This window comes from Ctenopharyngodon idella, chromosome 12 (assembly GCF_019924925.1).
Source record: "Ctenopharyngodon idella isolate HZGC_01 chromosome 12, HZGC01, whole genome shotgun sequence".
NCBI classification, from domain to species: Eukaryota; Metazoa; Chordata; class Actinopteri; order Cypriniformes; family Xenocyprididae; genus Ctenopharyngodon; species Ctenopharyngodon idella.
In genome coordinates this window covers 15940261-15961417 of record NC_067231.1, presented here as the reverse complement: position 1 = coordinate 15961417, position 21157 = coordinate 15940261, and the positions used below count along the sequence as shown (strand labels likewise).

At 35.2% G+C, this 21157-nt stretch overlaps 1 protein-coding gene across 10 annotated transcripts in view; it reads right to left on the bottom strand.

The window, feature by feature from the left end:
* Positions 1–21157, bottom strand: part of ablim2 (actin binding LIM protein family, member 2) — a 63661-nt gene that overhangs the window by 5007 nt on the left and 37497 nt on the right. Inside the window, exons 7-21 of one of the 10 annotated variants that reach the window (XM_051914984.1) lie at positions 19373–19460; positions 16151–16209; positions 13245–13322; positions 12141–12284; positions 11764–11796; positions 10910–11027; positions 9581–9814; positions 6968–7069; positions 5973–6026; positions 4673–4713; positions 3413–3518; positions 3015–3073; positions 1845–1902; positions 1705–1712; positions 140–220 (exon numbers count right to left, since the gene is read on the bottom strand). In XM_051914984.1, the coding sequence (XP_051770944.1) occupies positions 140–220; positions 1705–1712; positions 1845–1902; positions 3015–3073; positions 3413–3518; positions 4673–4713; positions 5973–6026; positions 6968–7069; positions 9581–9814; positions 10910–11027; positions 11764–11796; positions 12141–12284; positions 13245–13322; positions 16151–16209; positions 19373–19460 (1263 nt within the window). Of the gene's footprint in view, positions 1–139; positions 221–1704; positions 1713–1763; positions 1903–3014; positions 3074–3412; positions 3519–4672; positions 4714–5972; positions 6027–6967; positions 7070–9161; positions 9243–9580; positions 9815–10909; positions 11028–11763; positions 11797–12140; positions 12285–13244; positions 13323–14610; positions 14662–16150; positions 16210–19372; positions 19461–21157 lie in introns of those variants that run through there. The other 9 variants (XM_051914975.1, XM_051914974.1, XM_051914979.1 and 6 more) reach the window with 9 other exon arrangements.

Sequence of the window (21157 nt, the reverse complement as noted above, 5' to 3'; positions counted from 1 at the left end):
ACAAAACCACTCAGTAAAATCATTTACAGCATAAGGCTGAGTATGATTCAGCAAACAGGCCACATACAGAGGAATACATAGAAGAGATGGACAAGAAAGAATGAAAAGTGGTCTACTTGAAGTTCTAATAAAATATTACCTCCAGTCTGGTGCGGTCCACATCACGTGGTAGTTTTACTCTAACTCTGTGGGTCACAGCTAGCATGTCATAGGGGTAGACCTGCAACACACATGCATGTGAAAGACACAGTTACACGGATGCACACATACACTACCATTCAAAAAATTTTTACATACATTTATTCAGCAAGGATACATTAAATTGATCAAAAATGACAGTAAATACATTCATAATGTTACAAAGATTTCTTTTTCACATAAATGTTGTGCTTTTGAACTTTTGATTCATCAAAGAATCCTGAAAAATATGTTTCCACAAAAATATTAAGCAACACAACTGTTTTCAACACTGATAATAATAGAAATGTTTCTTGAGTCACAAATCAGCATATTAGAATGATTTCTGAAGGATCATGTGACACTGAAGACTGGAGTAATGATGCTCTGCCATTTCTGGAATTAATAACATTTTAAAATATATTAAAATAGAAAGCAGTTATTTTTAAATTGTAATAATATTTCAGAATATTACTGTTTTTACTGTATTTTTGATCAAATAAATGCAGCTTTGGTGAGCACACAGGAATTTGTGATCTCCAACAGTGGTTCTCAACTGGTTTTGCTTCAGGAACCAGTTTTTAAAGGTGCCAATCCAGTATCAGAATTATTTATTGTGGAAAAATGTTCTTAAAATCAAGCATTCAAATTTGTTATTGGTTTGTATGGACCAAATAACATTTAAAATTATTAAAACTGTATAGGATGAATGGAACAATTAAAGGGTTAGTTCACCCCAAAATGAAAATAATGTCATTAATTACTCACTCTCATATCGTTCCAAACTCGTAAGACTCTTCGGAACACAAATGAAGATCTTTTTGATGAAATCTGAGAGATTTCTGTCCCTCTATTGACTGCCTTTGCAACTGACACTTTAATGCTTCAAAAAGATCATAAAGAGATGGGAAAACTAATCCATATGAATCGAGCGGTTTAGTCCAAATTTTCTGAAGAGACTCGATCGCTTTTTATGATAAAAAGATATAATTTAGGCTTTTACTCACATGTAAACCTCGATCAGCGAACATAAGCAAAAGCTCATAACGGACATAGAACAAACCTCTTCTGGTAGCTCTAATGTGCTGCGTAACACACAAGAATGAACCTCATTGGTTACTTGATCTTTTTAAAGCATCAAAGTGTCAGTTGCAAAGGCAGTCAATGGAGAGACAGACATCTCTCAGATTTTATCAAAAAGATCTTTATTTGTGTTCCGAAGATGAACGAAAGGCTTATGAGTTTGGAACGACATGAGGGTGAGTAAATAATGACATTATTTTCATTTTGGGGTGAACTAACCCTTTAATTGTTCCATTTATCCTATACAGTTTTAATAATTTTAAATGTTATTTGGTCCATACAAACCAATAACAAATTTTAATGCTTGATTTTAATGATAGTAAATGATGAAAATTTTCATTTTGGGGTTAATTAACCCTTTAACAATTTTGTCTCTAAATGTCTATTGAAACCATCAAAAGCATCTTGCAATCAATAATTTTTCATACAAAACTTAGAGCTTACCTTATAGTCTGAGAAGGGATGGAAAACAGGAAAGATGTTGAAAAAAAGAGAGAAGGAAAGACAAATTACAATCATTAATCTTGCGTGGTACAAATGCAACTCATCTATTGTCTATGTAAGTTAAATACTCACTCACTCACCTCTCATTCCACTCCAAGATGAGTCATGATCTGCATCATCCTCACCAAGATCAGCCGCCTAGTAAGGAGTAATGCATGACAAAATTTGGCATATAGAAAAAAATGTATACAGTGATCATTTATACACAAGCAAAATGCATGGCAATACCACAACACAAATATTTTATTCAAACAGTAGGTGGCTGTTTTTTCAGCTACAGGCACATTTATGTTCCAAAGGATCAATCGATTTCAACGTCTGGTTTTAAGGTCATATTAAAAGCTTATTGAAAACGTTTCACCATGCCGTGATCATTTATTTTTGCTACTATCAAATGAGAGTAACAAAATCATGTTTGAATAGAGTGGCTGCTGTAACTGTGAAAGTTTTTCTTTCATTTCCTGAGGTTAAAGGTTAAAGTCTAGTGCAGACAGAGGCTTGAATCCTCAGGGCTGGAACTTGTATTTGGTTATATTGATCTATGACCATGTCTCTGTTTCATATGCCTTTGTGAATGCTTGTGGAAAGTAAGGGCGAAATATGACACTAAGGCAGACCAGATTAGATAAAAGGAGTGGGTAATATTTCTGTTTTCAAGTAATTTATTGTCCTGGGAGTTAGATATAAAGAACCCTTGCAAAATACTGCCACCTAGTGTACAGGAGAAGCTTTCAAACCATTCCCAAAACAAAGAAGTCACTGGAACTCTGCATGCGAGGTAAAAGATCTGAATTAGATTCTTAATAAAGCGTGTGCTTGGGTTTTCTGCTGTGGAAGCACATTTGCTCTTCATTACAGAGGATAATTCATTAAGGGAGCTAGATTTCTAGTTCAAGATCAAAGTAGAACATGGAAAACAGCCAGAGGGTGGGAGCAAGACACACTTCTAAGTGCACGCAAACACAGACAACACCCTCTCAGCATTATGGCTTCCTCAGCTAAATCTCTACAGTAACTGATCTGTGACTGTGTGTCCTGATGTGTGTGATTACAACAGCCCTCCGTGTCCCAGCAGCTGGGTTTGACAAATCCAAAAAGGATCAAACAACATTCTTCACTGCTGAGAGAGCGAATGACAGCATTTGTGACCACAGCTCACATATATTCCCAAAAATCACGGACAGATGGAGCATTAAAAAGTTTGCGGGGTGCTGTGTTCGTGTGCAGTTATCAGGTCTTATAAGGTTTACCTTGTATATGCCGTTCCGCCCGTATCCTGGCAGCGAAGCAGACTTGTTGTATGGAAAGTCTGTAAAACAGAGTTGGTTGAATGGTTTATATATATTTGTGGCACTTTACTTTGGAGAAAAAGATGAGAAGAAACTGTAACAATGAATATGACAGTTGTGATTAATAAAGTCTTGCCTTTTAGTTAAAAAAGCCAATCACATGAGTCTGTTTATTCTAGAAAGCACATACACATTAACTAGACCAGCCTGAAAAGATTGTCAGATTCATTGCTGATTTAAATTACAAACAGTTTTGCATATTGTAGTCGTTCTCCATTGGGGAAGTTACCATGATGGCCGCTGAGTGAACTGAGATGACTGGAGTTTGGATTTCATGAAATCATTAATTGGCTACTCACTGGGTTGAGAGATATCGGTGGGCAAGCTGTGTGTGGAGGTCCTGGGGTCCAGGTCTGGAGACTGTCCATCAATCTCACTCTTCAGGTTCATCCAACTTGTTCTGGTCTATTGACAGACAAAAACAGTCAGATTTACATGTCAGATTTACACCAAATAAAGAATTTAATAAAAAAAATACAGGATGGAAAACACATATATATGTTTGATTACATTACTAAAACAACCCCAAAACAACAAAAATAAGTACATTTAATTGCATTGAATGTGCATTTGCAGTGTACTTCAAATATTTACAGTATTTTTAAAAACTGTAACATTTTAAAAACTGTAATTCCAGATGATATAATATTAATAAAATAAAAGACAATTTAAATGTACTTAAAATGAGTACACTTTCATGACTGATTCTTAAGTACACTTTTAAAAATTGCACTTAGCAATAATGACAAATTAAAAGTTTTACTTTAAAGTAGATTTAAATCATAATATTTTGTTTTGCTTTAAAGGAGTAGATTTATTTCGATGTGTGGACCAACATACTAAAACTAGTAGACTACTTGATTATAATTTTAGCTGTAGTATATTATTGTATATTACATTTAAAGTGAATACATTTTAAATGTACTCAACTGCAACTTCATCATTGCAAATGTGTAATTACAAATATATTTAAATACATGACATACAAGTTTTAACAGAAATGACATAAAGTATATTTTAGTTTACCATAAATGCTGGTCAGTTCACTCAGCAGTACACTTTAACCATATTTCAAAGACAATAAAAGTAATTATGAAATAAAAAATTTAAAAAAGCCTAAATTAAATCTGTTCAGCATATAAAGCGATTGTGTCTCTTCAGAAAATTTGGACTAAACCACTGAATTAATGTGGATTAGTTTTACAATCTCTTTATGAACTTTTTGAAGCATCAAAGTGGTAGTTGTGTAGCTGTCAATGCAGGGACAGAAATCTCTCTGATTTTATTAAAAATATCTTCATTTTTGTTCTGAAGATGAACAAAAGTCTTACGGGTTTGGAACAACATGAGGGTCATGAGTAAATGATGACAGAATATTCATTTTTGGGTGAACTATCCCTTCAAAGTATATTATTTCCGTAATAAGTACTCTTTTTAAAGTATGCTAAGGTGTACTTCTTTTTCACAACAGTCGGTTGGATTGAATTACCAAAACAACTTGATACTGAATGTTTAGAACAGACAAAAACACACAGAGTTTATGTAAATATATAAATCACCTTTCTGTCTATGTCATCATCTTGCCAGGAGGTTCTGGAAGCTGCAGCACAGTAAGAAAGTTTAAATATATCGTAATGGACAATTTACTCTGTTTAAGAGAGTGACCGACACAAGTTACATCATGCAAGCTACCACACACACACACAATAAAAACTTTTATTAAAATACTGTTATATACAGTACTCATAAATCACATTTCATCTGATTTTTTCAGGGTAGTTTGATTTTAGACAGGGTTTAAACAAATCTCATTCTTCACTAGGGGAGAAAAACAAATTTACGGACAAAATCAACAAGCAAGTGAAAAGTGACAACCAAACACAATGTCAATCAGGGTGAAGGGGCAAGTTCAGAAAAAAGAACAAAAGAAACGAGTCATGTGATTAATACCTCTACCACCCAATCACAATGAGCTTTACTGATGTCTTTGAACCAATCACAATGGGTTACACAAATGCCTTTGACATTTCACCAAACCAATGAGTTACACAGACACCAAACATTGTCTAACATCTACAGTACATTGCAACACCACAGACAGATGGGAAAATATACTGCAACTGACAACCGAGTATGTATGGATGGAAAGTATATCTGACTGCTGTTTCCATGTCAGGATTAACCAATACCACAAAATTGCAAAAGAAATGTAGGAATTTGTCTATGAAAACATCATATCAAAGGCATTATTTACATTAAATGTAAAGTTTGGGATCAGTAAGATTTTATATTTTATATATATATATATATATATATATATTCTAATGGAGTTATTTTAAATTGTAATAATGTTTTACAATTTTACTGTATTTTTGATCTTATATGCAGCCTTGGTAAGCATAAGAGACTTCTTAAAAAAAAAAAAAAAAAAAAACATTTAAAAAATCATACCAATCCTAAACTTTTGAACGGTAGTGTATGTGTAACATCGAATGCATACAAAACAACAAATATCTGCAAGTAACTTGGCATTAAACAGCAATAATAATTATTCAGGGCTAACCGCTATTCCAAATAAACCCAATAAATATGCATGAAATATGACCCTTTGCATGTTTTCAAGATGTTTGCTGATGTACAACCAACAATTAGGTACTGACTGCTTGATAAGAAGTACCTTGTCAAATCCAAACCCTTTTCTGGGATTTGTAAAAACCTATAAGGCCTACTGTTTGGAGCTGAAATGGAAACCAGCAGACAGAAGTAGGGTCAAAGGTTACAGTTTCATGGCAACAGGTACCATGGTGACATGCGTAAAAGCATGCAAAGAAACATGATTGTACGAAGACTGGACTGTACCATGCTGTTTGTAGATAGGGGGTTTTCTATAGATATTATCTTTGACTTTAGTCTCTGAGAATGGAAGACAAAGAGAGGAAGAGAGCAAGAGAATAAGAAAGAAGATGAATAAAGAAGCATGAGTTATTAGAGCATGGGATCAGGGCAAAAGAAAGGGCAGCAAATGCGGTATATGATGCTGTAAAAGATTCCAGATATTGTAGTTCATTATCATTATATGCAGAAATGTTCATGGTTGGCATGCAATGATCAAGCATTTTGCCTCTGACTTTGACAAAATCCTCAGCTTTGAAAAAAATGGATTTGAAATATGGATTTTTCTGCAGTCAGAATCATGTATAACATAATAAATAACAAAAGCTTCATCTCATTTTCAACTTAGAAGACAGTAATGTCACCTAAAATGAGCTAGGCCAAGAAGAAAACAGGGAGATAAATGGTGTAATTGCAATGACATAATGTCTTAATAATTGACACAGCATGTGTATCTCTACAGCTTGTTTAGGTCATCTCAACCTCACGTCTGCTTCTCAACCATTACTTCTAGAAAAAAATCTGTCATTTAATGTAACACATGTGGGACATTTTAAGAGCTGTTTCAGCCTCTGCCAGCATTGGAAACAAGACGTCATTAGAAAAATGGGCAGAAAAAAACACATGAAACTGATCATTAGGTTTATTTTAAACATATCCAGGGATGAGCAAAGACAGTAACAAGTTTATTTTATGTACTAAAAATAGGGCTTTGCTTACAATAATGAGTTGTAAATGTACAAAATTGATGTAAATCATGCAATGATGCACAAAAATGACATTTAGATTTAGAGAAAGATCACAGAATATTATGAAGGCAGAATATGAATATGAATTATTCAGTCTGCCAGGTTTTTTCATAAAATAGAGGCATATATGTGGTCGAAAAAGAGGATTTAATATTATACAGAAGAGAGGACAGAGGAAAAGAAGTGATGTGAGTAAAGGAGTAAAGCACCTACCTGGGATATGGAAATGCCGTGGGGCTGCCACATACGTAGAGGAAGGAGATTTGCCATCGGAGTAGGTGGAGAGACTGGGGGTACTCCGCCCACTTTCACTACCTCGAGGGGTGAAGGTCATGGCAGACACGAAAAAGAAAAGGAAAGAGAAAAAGAGTTGACGGGTTTCCAGAATTATTCTGCATTGAGTTTTAAGTGTTCCAATAAGCTTCCCAATACAGCCAGCTCAAAAAAGACAAAAAAATGTGTCTTTGCATTGGAGATTGTGAAAGTGTGTTTATACTGATGGCATCTGTTCAGCAGAGACTCAAGCTTTATCCTCTGCTTGAACTGACCAGACAAGTCGATATGAATTGAACATAGACAGAAAAATAGACTATTATTTGCAGGCTGAATTGTGACGCCATCATCATCTTTAGGGTATTTATATTAGGTATAATCAGTTAGTTAGATTAGGTATTTATAATCACAGTCTTTTACTAAACAGACTAAAGGAGAGAGAGAATCTCTTATTCAACTATTCACTAAATTTTTTTATTTATATCAACGCAAAGTCATTTGCATATGCTGAAAGCAAAAATATGAATACACAAACATAATTGTCTCTTTCTCTGTCTCCTTTTTCTTTTATTTCTCTCTTTCATACACACTTGCAACTGTCCTTCAGACACATGCACACACCATTTAACACACAAAGTGCTGTTAGTAAAAATTCACCCTGTATCAGGGGAAAATCTTCCACACATCTGGAGCTGGGGGAGCACTAAATTGTCATAAAACACAGCAAACATACACAAATCACAACACTGGAGCACATTGTGGAGTATGAAGGTCTCTATGCTCCCCATTACTCATTACAATATGATTTTATTGCGATTGCAACGCCCTTCTTATGTCAGCTGGGTGTAATGCAACATGTTTCATCACTAACACATATTCTGTGAATGATTTCCATATTCATTTTATATATCTTAAGTAGAAACCAAACTCAGATGGTGATATGACAAGGCAGCTATAGCATGCGATGGTTTTGCATTTGTAAGGAAGAGCCAATTTTCTTCTTGTGTGGCTCCTTTACCAATAAGAAGTCAATTAGACAGCTAAGTGTATCATAAACGGCACACTCCAAACACAACCTCAATGTACAGTCATGTTGCCTTAAAAGGTTGGCCTGGAACTGCACAGGGCCGAAGTTTATGCCACTGTGCCTGGCAAACCAACCCAAAATTACAGCTCATCAATTTACCCCTTTAATCTTCTCCTGCGAACTTTATTCCCGCTCTTTCTACTTCTTGCATAGAAACCACAAAACCCAAATCTGTAGCCTGATTTACAGTAAATATAAAGGGTTTTCTTTTCCTGTTTTCCATCATACTTTCCTCCTCTTCACAGACATCTTTTCTTGACGAATAAATACTCTCCAATATATTCTAGATATACATAGAATGTATTTACAGAAACTTACAGGATTTTGACATTTTTAAACAAAGTTATAATGTAAAATGAAGAAATATTTCAGATTCTGTATTATTTCTAGGTCAGCAATTAAATAAGCAAATTTGTTGTACTGATATTGATCTTGATGTTTTAGAATTCTGGATTTCTTATATTTTTCATTCAAATTGAAATGATTCTATAGTATCACTTGTAATGATATTATAATAGTATAATGCTCAACTATAAAAATTTGTATTAAATTAGAAAAATCCAAAATACAAGCATTTTCACTACACCATATCTCCACCTGAAAATTACTGCCTGTCTGAGTATGCATGTTAAGTTAAATAAAACACTTGAAAATACTGAAAAGAGAGAAATAACAGCCACAAAGTAAATGGCAACACTAACACAAACATACAGACAGTCACTCTGAATATCAAGTGCATGGTGGAAAATTTCATCTTACCAGACAAAGCACAACATCAACTACAGTACAACAAATAAATGCATATTGATGGTCACCACCAACGTTCGCATTTGTCTTGTGCATAAAGTTACTGTTTCAGCTCAAATATAATGAATGTCCACAGGTTTTCCATGCAAAATGATTGGACATACAAACTCTATATAAACACAAGCAAGCATTAAAAATGGATTGGTCCAAGGACTGAACCTTGTGGTACACCTACAATCTCACATCACTGTAATACACTGGTGATACACAGTGAAAGAGAGACTGGTTTTTAGGGTTTACCGTGAGAAGGCAAATTGAGGTGCAGGGCTGTCCTAGGCCTACTTTCAGACTTTGCTTCCTGTTTGAATCCTGTCTCAATCCCTGTTCAGGAAAGGTGGATGAAGGATAGGGTAGTAATTTCATGTCTGCAATTTGCTAGTCCATTGTGAATGCAAACCCTTATGAAGCTCTAAGAGTTACGGAGCTTGACCCATTGTTCATTAGTGTTGCAATCCATTTCCAACAGCAAGAACTTCATGCGCATTGTGATAGTCTTAAGTTCTTTAAACAGCATTTTTAGTATTGCACTCGTTTATTCATATTGTCAGGGAGAAGTGAATCTTGTACCAATCAAATTCAATTGCACACTTAAGTTCACACGAATGCAGTCAGTAGGTGGTTTGGAACTAGACGAAGGCCTGCAGGAAGAGTTGTAGTACCTCTAAAGTAAGGGATGTAGTTGTGCTGTTGGAGCAATGCCAGAGTAGTGGGGTTGAGGGGCAGGGCCACACCACTGCTCCCTGCCTGTGGAGTGTTTCTACCACTGCTGCTGTACAAAGGCAGTGGGGAGGAGCCTCTGGCACTACCATGAGTGCTACTCCTCCCCGAGGTTGGTACAGGCAACAAGTTGGAATTTTCTGGATGGGTGGTGTATTTGACGCTCAGATATTGCTCTGAGCAAGAGACCCAGCCGGTTAGGGAAGAATGGCAGTAATATGAGATCAGCAACTACACTAAAAACCAAATAATTCTTGAATTTCTTTGTTCTTGAAATTATGCATCAAATCAGTTTATTGTTGTACAAAATGTGATAGTGGAATAGAACGTTTTAGCTCTGTTCCAAAACTTGGTGCTTTTATGAACAATAAGGCGGCATTTATGTGATCAAATATACAATAAAAATACAGTAATATAATATATATATATATATACAGTGGTTCAACCTTAATGTTACGAAGGCAACATTAGAAGAATACTTTTTGTGCGCAAAAACAAAACAAAAATAACAACTTTTTTTCAGTTTTTCATTACCCCAGGCAAAAAGTGGTGCTAAACTTGCTTCTAAATTACAATTGTGAAACGTTCAGCAGGGTTTAGAACGATGATAACAAGTGCAGTGTGAAAAGCACTATAGTGTATAATAGATAAACATAGGAAAAAAGAATAGGTGTTTTAACTAGAAGATATTTATAGGACATGCTTTTGATTGTGGTTTAAGTAATCACCTAAGCCTATGATGCCTTAAAGGGATAGTTCATGCCAAAATGAAAATTCTGTCACCATTTACTCCCCCTCAAGTAGTTTCAAACCTGTATGAATTTCTTTGTTCTGCTGAACACAAAGAAAGATATTTGGAAGAATGTCAGTAACCAAACAGATCTCACCCCCCATTGACTACCATAGTATTTATTTTTCCTACTATGGTAGTAAATGGGGGGCGAGATCTGTTTGGTTACTGACATACTTCCAATTATCTTTCTTTGTGTTCAGCAGAACAAAGAAATTCATACAGGTTTGGAACTACTTGAGGGTGACTAAATGATGAAAGAATTTTCATTTTTGGGTGAACTATCCCTTTAAAATGCTGCCTAGGGAAACAACTCACTAGGTTTTGGAACAGTGTGAAGGTGCAGAAAGGAAAACACTTAAAGTTTAAAGCTCCAGTACATCCAAATCACTGAAAATACTCATAGATAGTTGCACAATAACTGCAGAGGCAAGAATGACTCTGTGTTCATGTAAGTATCAACATGTATATGGAGGAATACCTGGTCTGCTGTAGGTCTGTGGTGAGCGGGAAGGCGTATAGCGGCCATAACCCCCTAAAGAGCTGTTGGAGCTGGGGCTGGAGGGCCTCCTCTGGCGGGGAGACTTTTCCCCATCTCCCTAGAAACAAACAGACAGTATTATTTAGTCTGAAAGTGTCAGACAATTAGCAAAGTTAAACGGTGACCACTATGGCACTGGGACACATAAAGCTGAAAAAGAAACCAATCTACAATAATCAGTCCTAACTAGTAATAGGCTGATCATTGAGTAATTTCAAACTGAAGATGGTGAAAAACACACAATACTATTCATGTCACCAAACCACAACTATTCAACTTTACAAACTACAACAACTATTCACAAAATATGAAGAAACACTAGGTCTCATTTACTAATCATACACATATATGCATAAAACATGTGCAAACATTTTCAATTAGAAATAATGAATCAAGTAAAGTTCAGTAAATGTATTCTAATGTCTATTTATGCCAAATTGTTATTTTTTTTTATTACAATTATAAATTGTAATAAATTAAATTATAACTAAGTGACCCTACAATAACTCCCTACTTATTTCAGAGCAGGACAAATTATTCTGGCACAGATTCTACATTAAAAATAAAAATAAATTGTAATCAAAATGTATATTAAAAAATAATAATACAAATTTTATAAAATAAAAAATTCCAGCTTCATCAACATTAAAATAAGAGTAAAAATTAATTTGGCAGAAATTTTGTGTGAGAATCTTTTCTGTACATACAATTACACAATTTATACGCCATGATTAGCAAATAAGACCCACTGAAACAATAACAGGGCCTGTTTCTTCATGTCAACTCTACTGTACCTCAGTTGGAGTAGGGGTGAGTTGCTGGGGTGACTGCAAACAAAGACAGCAAATGAGTAAGATGGACTGGAATGCAATGATAGCTATGTTAATGAAAAATGAGCTTTTCTCCCTAACTGAGTTACTTTACATGACTGAAACTATTCTAATACTTCAATAAAATAGCAAAAATGAGTAAGTGATGCTGGATGATGAGTGAAGATGATTAGATTTAAAAATGGCACTGTTATAACAAATAAGTACAGACACGCTGCAGCTGTTGTATGAGTAATTATGCTAGACTTTACTTTAAGTCACCTGTGATAAGTAAAAATTGTTAAAAGTGGAGGACATTTATTTGTTATTCCCTCATGTAAGCCAGCCTGAGGAGTTTGTACCTCTCCAAAGGTCCTGTCCTCCACAGGGTAGCTCACATAGGGCGAGTATGAGAGCATGTCAGGTCTGTCAATGTTGTAGATCGCTTTGATTTTAGGAAGAGCAGCCAGGTCCTTGTAGTCCAGAAGTTCATCACCCAGTTTTGCCTTGAGAAAGAGGAACATTATAGCATTATAACTCTCTCTAGCCACCTTTTTCCAAAGCCCATGACACTTTGCGCAAATTATGGGAGTAACTTCGGTTAAACTATAAACAATCAGTGAAAGGCCCACTCTATGAATGCAATACTAAGCTTTTTTAAAAGAATAAAAAACTGGGTAAAATGGAGTGACAATATTCTAATCACCCTTCAACCATCGAACATTAAAAGTAAACTTAAAAGTGTAAAAGCATTAACAAATTACTACAAAAGAACATGAATAACCCCAAAAGCTCAATTCTCTCCACAGCAATATTACGGATGGGTTAAACATCACTGTAGTAATATTTGTCTACATTATGTAACATATGTTGCCTTAATCAAAAATGTTAATTTAGCATTGAGTGATAATATTTCAAAGTGCCTTCCGCCATTTTGACAGATAACAAAATTTATATTCACTTTAGAAATATTCCAGTACACACTGCTAATAGGGATAAGAAGTGAAAGGGGGAGACAATTACATTTTAAAGTATCCATGTGAAAAAAGTCAATCGTAAATTGTAAAAGTAAATTGGGAGAGCAGAGCACAAATATGCAGTATATGTTGTCTTTTTTCATACTGTTACAGCGGAATACAAAGAAAAAAATAATCAGGAGGAAAGGAACGCAGCAAAATACCAAGCGTTACATTATTCTTCTGACGTCTGAAAATATAAAACATCCCTGATAAGGTTTATTTGTAGAGCAACCTTATGTTTCGAAATGATTTGTTTCAGTCTTTTTAACTGGAAGTTCCCCAAACCAGAAATGCCTACCGTAATTCAAAACGCAGTAGGCTTGTCAGGAAAAAGGTGGATAACTCTTACATGGTTATTCGTATGCTTGTGTGTTGCTGCCCACTGGTGGCAAACTTGTACAAATGAAAAGTAATAAAACATGAAATCATTTTCAGATGTGCACTTACATAGATAACTCTGCTAGGGGAGCCAGATGCACTGGAGGCAGGAGCAGATGTGATGCTCTCAGAGGAGGTTCTCGTCACCTGGAAACAAAAACAAGGTAAGAAATATAAACAAAGGCACTAAACCAGAAGGGGACAGCAAACAAAAAGACACTAGAAAAACATGGTAAAGTTTTTATTGACTCAATTGAAATCACACAAAGTAACAGTCATGTTAAGTTTTAAGGTCATAAATGATTTAATAGATTTTCTTTGTGGCTGTTACTATTGTGTGGACATAAGAATTTATCAGTCTTCACACAGGCAATGAAGGATTCAACAGAATCCTTTCTTTGTTTTATCAAGCACTTCTTGTTATATAGGAACAGATACACAGTAGACTGCAATAAATAGATTTTAATCTGTATTTTTGTCTTATTTTCAAGTAAAAGTATATAAACAGGCTAATTTAAAATAAGATTGGAGAAGAAAACCTTATTTTTCTTAGTCAAATGCATTATAAATTTATAATATTGCAGTATAAATGGCACATTGGACAAACGGTAGATTACTGTAAGTTACATACTTAAGGGAAAATGGTCTGTCATTTCAAAATCAACAAACATCAGGGAGTCTAAACTCTAGAGATTCTTCTTACAATATTATTAAAGATTTCCAATTTTATTAGTAATGCATTCAGGGTCATTTCACAGTGTCTTCTCTATACCTACACACCGGTGCGTCTCAATCAGCTCCCTAGCTCCCTAGGTTGTGAATCAGTATATCATGTACATGAATTCGGGCACTGGTAAGGACAGTAAGGACACTGGCTCACTACACATTGGGACACAATGGGTTATTTAAAGTACATTATGATAAATAAATACTTTAATTGTTACATATATGTGAAACATTCAACCGTTTGTATTAAAAAAAAAAAAAAAAAAAAACCCTCTATTGCATGTCATGTCACTGTGTGTAATGAGTTGGCTGAAATGATTTATGTTTCATGCTTCAGAACGTCCGTTAAAGGAGAATAGTGAGCATCCATGCTCCCTGGTTTTCACGGTGCATTGTGGGACTTTTTAGAGATTGAACGTTTTAGTGCACTGGTAGGATTTTGCGATAGAGACAGCCCTTAAAATGGCCAATTCCCTGATCAGTGCCCTGACTACTGAACTTAGGAACTGATTGAGACGCACACTGATTTAGAGTATTTATCCAGATGTTGAAACCGGTTCTTTGGTTCCTGATTTCTACTGGGTGGGTGTGGCAGTCGCCTACGGTGGCCTGGCAGGCCCATTTTGGACCTCAGTGAGCATTCTATTAAAGCTGAAAGCAGGTCGGGAGGTAAGCCCATGCAGAGGGGGGTGGGCTGCATGTCACAAACCTGCTCATGTACATTGGAATGGAGATCACTGAGCTGAATCCGCACCTGTTTCTGCAGGGAAAGGGTTGTTACAGTGAAGCGCTTCCACATACTGCACATCACCTTTATTTAAGATATGCAACTAGATGGATTCCCTGGTAAATTATTTTGCATAATATATTTCAGAGCATGTCAGCTACCTAAACCAGAGCTCATTTTCATGTCGTAACTTTTTTAGGCGCTGTCACTGATTCTAGATGCTATTAAATGCTATTTAAAAAAAAAAAAAAAATCATCATAGGCTTTGGTCTTTAATGGCATTCAAGTGGGGGGAATTCACTAAGAATGAATTGGATCTGCTGATAGTGGTGTTTATTTGCACATTCTATCTGTGCCTGATTCATTTAAAGTGCCCCCTTCATGCTATTTTAAAGGTTCCTAATTTTGTTTTGAAGGTCTTCGACAATAGGTTTACATGCATCCAAGGTCAAAACACTATAATTTTCTCATACTATACATTGCAGCATCACTTCTTTTCTCACAGTATTTGAGACGATTTGATCAAGGATCTGGTCTCTCTAAACCTCTCCTTTGCGAGACGCTACTCTGCTGTGATTGGTCAGATGGCCCAGTCTGTTGTGATTTGGTCTACTGCTTACAGCATGTATCGGAAACTAAATTTCCATTACCATATCTGAATTTCAGAACACTTGTATACACAGTGATACGAACAGTAATGATCGGTTTATAACGAGTGTCGGTTTTACCGTATCAATTCGAGCCAGAGTCCTCATCCTTTGGAAGTACATGCAAAGTGGATTTGCTTGACATGTGGACAACACAAACAAAACTCTTCCAAGCCTCAGCTAAAACTACAGTGTTTGAGGGCCAGTCAAAGTAGACGTTGTTGGCAGGCAGCAAAACAAACCTACTTAGGTTCATGCATGCAGGAAGTAAGACTGGAATTACTGACGACTCAGTAGCAGCTCAGGCAGCTCAGAATTGCTTCTTTCTTTTGGGAGACAAACTCCATGCACTTTGATCTTTGAAACTTTGCAGACCTTTCACATTCACATTCAGCTATTTAACACACTACGTAAAAGATAATATCTGAAAAAGCATAATAGGGGCACTTTAAGGAATTTTGCTAATTCATTAACAGCACAACCATGCAAAATTAGTACTGAGCACAATTTGCAACTTTCTTAGATGGTTGTGGAGGATGAAATCTTGCATACTTCACTGGAACTATACAGTATCGCTCCACCTCCATGATCCAGGCACCTAAATCGGCTCTTTAAAATGCCAAAAGTGTGCTTGACAATAACAAGTTTGTAGATTACAACACTTTTCTCCATTAGTTGATGAATAACAACTGCCATGCTCAATTTTTCACATTTTTCTTAAACAAAATTCTTTTAAAATACAGTCAACCTATTTCCTGTGGGTGAAAGTAGCAAGTTTGTTGAAAAATGTGCAATATATAATAAGCCTAATTAACATAAAGAGAATGACTCTGTTTCAGAGCATTTAGCTCCAAGTCTAACTGGATTGCAGTTACCTTACTCTTCTCCTCCATACGCGCCGCCTGTCTGCAAGGAGGATGCCAGATAGAAGATCCTGTGAAAGAGAAAGCAAAAAATAACTAAAAAGTATTAAAAAAAAAAAAAAAAAAAATGCAGTGGCTCTACAGTATTTGCCACTTAAGTCACTTGTAATGGCTGTATGTCATCGCATTAGAAGTGGCATCAGCAAAAATACGTAAAAAAAAAAAAAAAAAAATCAGCACTTCACTTTCCTGAGCCATTTTTACAATTTCTTTGGTGTCTTTATTAGTGCATTGATATTTTGTTATATAGCACAAATACATACCGTTCAAAAGTTAGTTAGATTTATTTAAAAGACATTAATACTTTTATTCAGGATGCATTATATCGATCAAAATTGACAAAGTTTTTGTAACATTATAAATGTCTATACTATTTCAAATGCTGTTCTTTTTAACTTTCTATTCTATTCTTCTGTTCTTTTGAACTTTCTAAAAAATGCATCATGGTTTCCATAAAAAAAATATTAAGCAGCACAGCTGTTTCTAACACTGATAATAATTATCATGTATGGAAACAATAATGTAATAAGAAGTGCTACTTTTGAACGATTTGAATGATTTCTGAAGGATCATGTGACACTAAAGACTGGAGAAGTAACTGTTGAAAATTCAGCTTTGCCCTCACATGAATAAATTACTTTTTAAAATATATTATTAAAAAATAAAAGTTATTTTACAGTATTACTGTTTCTACTGTATTTTCATCAAATAAATGCAGCCTTGGTGAGCATAAGAGACTTCTTTCAAAAATGTTAAAAAATATTACAGACCCCAAACTTTTGAACGGTAGTGTAGATTTTTAAGTGTGGTTTAAATACTTTTTGGGCCCGCAGTTCTTAATTCAGCTAACTTATCTCACATAACTTATCTACCTGAGGTGTTGGCATGGTCATGTATACCCCTATATAAACTGGCATTCATAAACTATGCAGTAACACAATCATTCACCCCTAGAATGAGTCAGCAGTTGTTTATTTCATTTCAGCTAGATTAAAAAAGGCTTCTAACTGATTCGGCTACCTAGATGTAGAGCCTTGTCCACATCTGACTATAAATTTCCTTTGACAAACTGCAGTGCAGTGAGTTTCTTGGCTAAATCACTGTGCAGAGTCCAGTGAAAGACTGAATTGTTGCAACGTTTGAGGTGGGACACGAGAAAAAATAAAACCACATATCTTATGATGTCAAATGTTTATTTTCCTTTTTAATAATTTAAATCACATTGTGACTAGTGTGAGCTTTCAGCTTTATATGCATGTCTATTGCTTTATTATTAAAATACAAAACAAACTATCCATCCATGTTTTTGTTAGTACAGATACTGTGTTTTCTTAAGCATGACACTCCAGGTACACTAATACATATACTGTAGGGCTGGGCGATATGACCAAAATCTTATATCACGATATGAGTAATTTTATATCACGATAACAATATATATCACAATATAGTTATTTTTGCATTAAACAAGATTTTTATGATATCAAAATGTTCCATATCATTGAAATTTCATAATTATCATCCAATTCAATATAATTTAAATATTAGCCAAAAACTAGCCTAAAAAAACTCTCAAGCTTACTGAAGACAAATAAACTGTGATAAAGAAAGAGCAAAGAAGACAAACTACAATAAAGACAGAAGAAATAGACCAACATGAAAAAACTTCAAGCACTAGAAAATGTATAGAGTAACCAAAGGTATAAAAAACAATGCATAGTCTTTACTGTATAAATTAAATATACATTTATTCTTATTAAAGTTACAAAAGCAAGCAGTGAGAGATTTTCTCGCTTTTTTGTTGTTTGATTAACATTAATAATGACAGCAGGTAAATTTGGATGCTGTCCCTTTAAGACTGACTGCAACGATCCATTAACTCATGCCTTGTCTTTCTCTACTGTACCTTCACTTAAGACATAAATGGCTCTGTTTACTTGCAAATACGTGGTCACTTTGACACATAGGTATGTGTATTTAACCGCTCAAGCCCAATTAGGTGTCAAAAAGCACTCAGTTCAGTCCTCACGCGCTCTATGAGCAGCGGCGTCATGTCGCACGTCTCTCAGACAGCGCTGAGAAACAGTCTCTCAGAGAGCGCGCGCATATGCTGAAATGAGTTGTCTTTCGCTGCTAATTGCACTTAAACGGTTTAAAACCACTTGTTTTTAAACCGCAATGCTTAAAAACTCATGCAAATTATAAGCTTTTGTGACCGCACAGCATAGTAACCTCACGTGAGCGTAACCTTGACAGAGACGATAGTCCAAAATCTCTACCAGTTAACAAATTTCTACCGGCTAATCGTGTCTACCAGTATATCGCCCACCCCTACTTATTGTGCTTAATACACTTTAACATCGAGCACGTCTCTAATTCGCGATCACCTTCTGAGAGGCAGGTTTCATCCGCGCACTTTGGCAGTGTGCCAGTCAGCACGAGTGCTGCACCGAGTTCCTTTTCAGGATATATTCGGCTAATAATTTTTAACATCAAGCACGTCCCGCTCTTTATATTCTCATTCATGCATTTCATCACTCTGAAGTGTCAATAGTGAAATATATTTACATACTAAGATATATATAGGATATAGCAAAATCTCTAATGATAGACATTTTATTTCGTGGTAACAATATATATCGTCATATCGCACAGCCCTAAAATATACTGTATACAAATGATTCAAAAATTCCCATCAATAGACCCCAGCTGTGTCTGAACGGCCTGTCTGTCTGGTTTCATAGTCTAAAATTAGAGAACTTTGCAGGGGAAAATGTTTCCTGCAGCATTCTGACACAAATCATCAAATCAAATCAAATCTCCACAACAAATCAATTTTCTTCATTTTTTCTAAAGAACATTACAAGCAGATTTGGGAGGCACAGAGATGAAGTCACTCATGAGACTAAGGCTCCATCCATCATTATTTGTGATCCAAATTGACTAGTGTCCAAATTGATTAGGCTCTATTTTTTTTATATATATATATATATATATATATATTGACTACTTTGATCATTTGTTCAATTCAAGCAATAGATAGTTATACCGTTCAAGAACGTACTTACATACTGTTGTACAATTTTTTTGTTATGAATATTATATGTAATTACATGTTTTATTGTATTGTAGGGATGAGTTTTTCTGCATTGTATTTGATGAGATTTAAGTTACCTTGCAGGTACATCTCCTCGCCCTCTCCAAACATCTGGTCACAGCGTACACATCTGGCACATGTGGGATGATAGTGTTTTTCTCCAGCCTGCAAAAGACAAACAGAGAGCACACATCAGTCATTCAACTCCACTGCAGGAAATTATGAATTAATTTATACACAAAACATAATTTACATGGAGAGAATATTAAGAATATTAATTAAGTAATTTACTCCCCAAATAATTTAGGTTATCTAATAAAGTTCAAATGCTAACAGCAGTAGGGGGAGAAAAAAACCTGTTTGCACTATATGTGTTTGAACAGTAGAGGGGACACAGCTGGTGGTGCAAAACTGCCACACTTCACTTCTTATGGTCACATTTCATTTGAAAACTTTGGCCAAACCACTATACACAAAATAGCTTTCCATATTGCTTGAGTGGCTCTGCCTCAGCAGGCTTACTGTACTGTGCTGAAAAAATCTCATTCTGTAACAAAATATACATGCATATTCTGTGCAAATATACACAACGGCAGTATTTGAACTCGTACTGGTTTTATCAGTTTTTTAACAATGTCAAATCAAAAGAAACATTCATTTTATATATGTAAAATATAATATTTTAGTTCCTTTTGACCCTTGGGTGAAATATGACCCAGGCTGAAAGACAAACAGAAAGATGAAATGCCAGTATGGTCTCATATTTCATATATCAACAACAACAACAACAAAAAATAACAAGATAATGTCTTGTCCTTATATTTTTTCTAGATTTCTCTTTATTAATATGTGTATTAATAATTTTAGTGTTTCTTAGAGCTCTGTCAGGCTGTGGTTATTCTAGACTGTTTCATCTACTCTGAAAAAAGTACAGCTTTGTAAAATCTATTTCATCTTTTATATTTTCCTAATCTATTTCACCAATCTTCATTAAGTCCCAAAGGTCTCATCTATAATCAAAAAATGTCAGCATGCTGCATCACACTGCTTTTACTTTTCAACACATGTTGATTGAATATCATGTGCATCATAACCTGCACTGGAAAATCCACTCATCCTCCTCCGCCTCAAAGCTCCTCCCTCTCAATGGCCATCCTCTTTGAACACAGCTACAGTCCTGCCACTGGAAATGTCATGACATTTCAGGTTCAGATACGATTCCCAATCACTGCTACAGAGTAAATTGAGCCTGAAAACCGCACTCAGCTTTTTTTTCACTTTCTATTTCCATCTAAGCGGTTATACAAATGGAACAAACAGTTTAAAAATCCCCTCAAATATGCAATAAAAACCTTTACCTTTAATTACCTCAATACCCCAATGGTGTCTAAGCTTGTAAATTGGCATTATTCCTGAAAGGTGGGCTAATTATTCTTCCTAACATAATCATACCTGTATCAACTAGTCTTCAGTTCATGTAAAAAATGTTGCCGAGGGCAAAAGAATATGCCAAGATACCATTTTGCATGACTTCATTTATTTCACATCTGCTTAAAGCACTTGGCACGGCAGTTGTGTACGTAGTTAAAAATACCATCCTAAACTATGAACTCACACAGTGACTCAATCTAATTCTGGGTTACTAAGAGAAGGTGCCAGTGCCAATGGGACTCTATAGCAACAGTGTGCAACTTCTGACAAATATCTAACACACAAATAAACACACAGATTTATAGAGCTCTAAGGAAATACACACATAACTTGTTGATTTACAAGCAATATTTACCCATATGAGACCACCTAATAGGAAACTACGCAAATACAAAGAACAACTACATCAATAGGGTGCTTGTTAAGGTGTA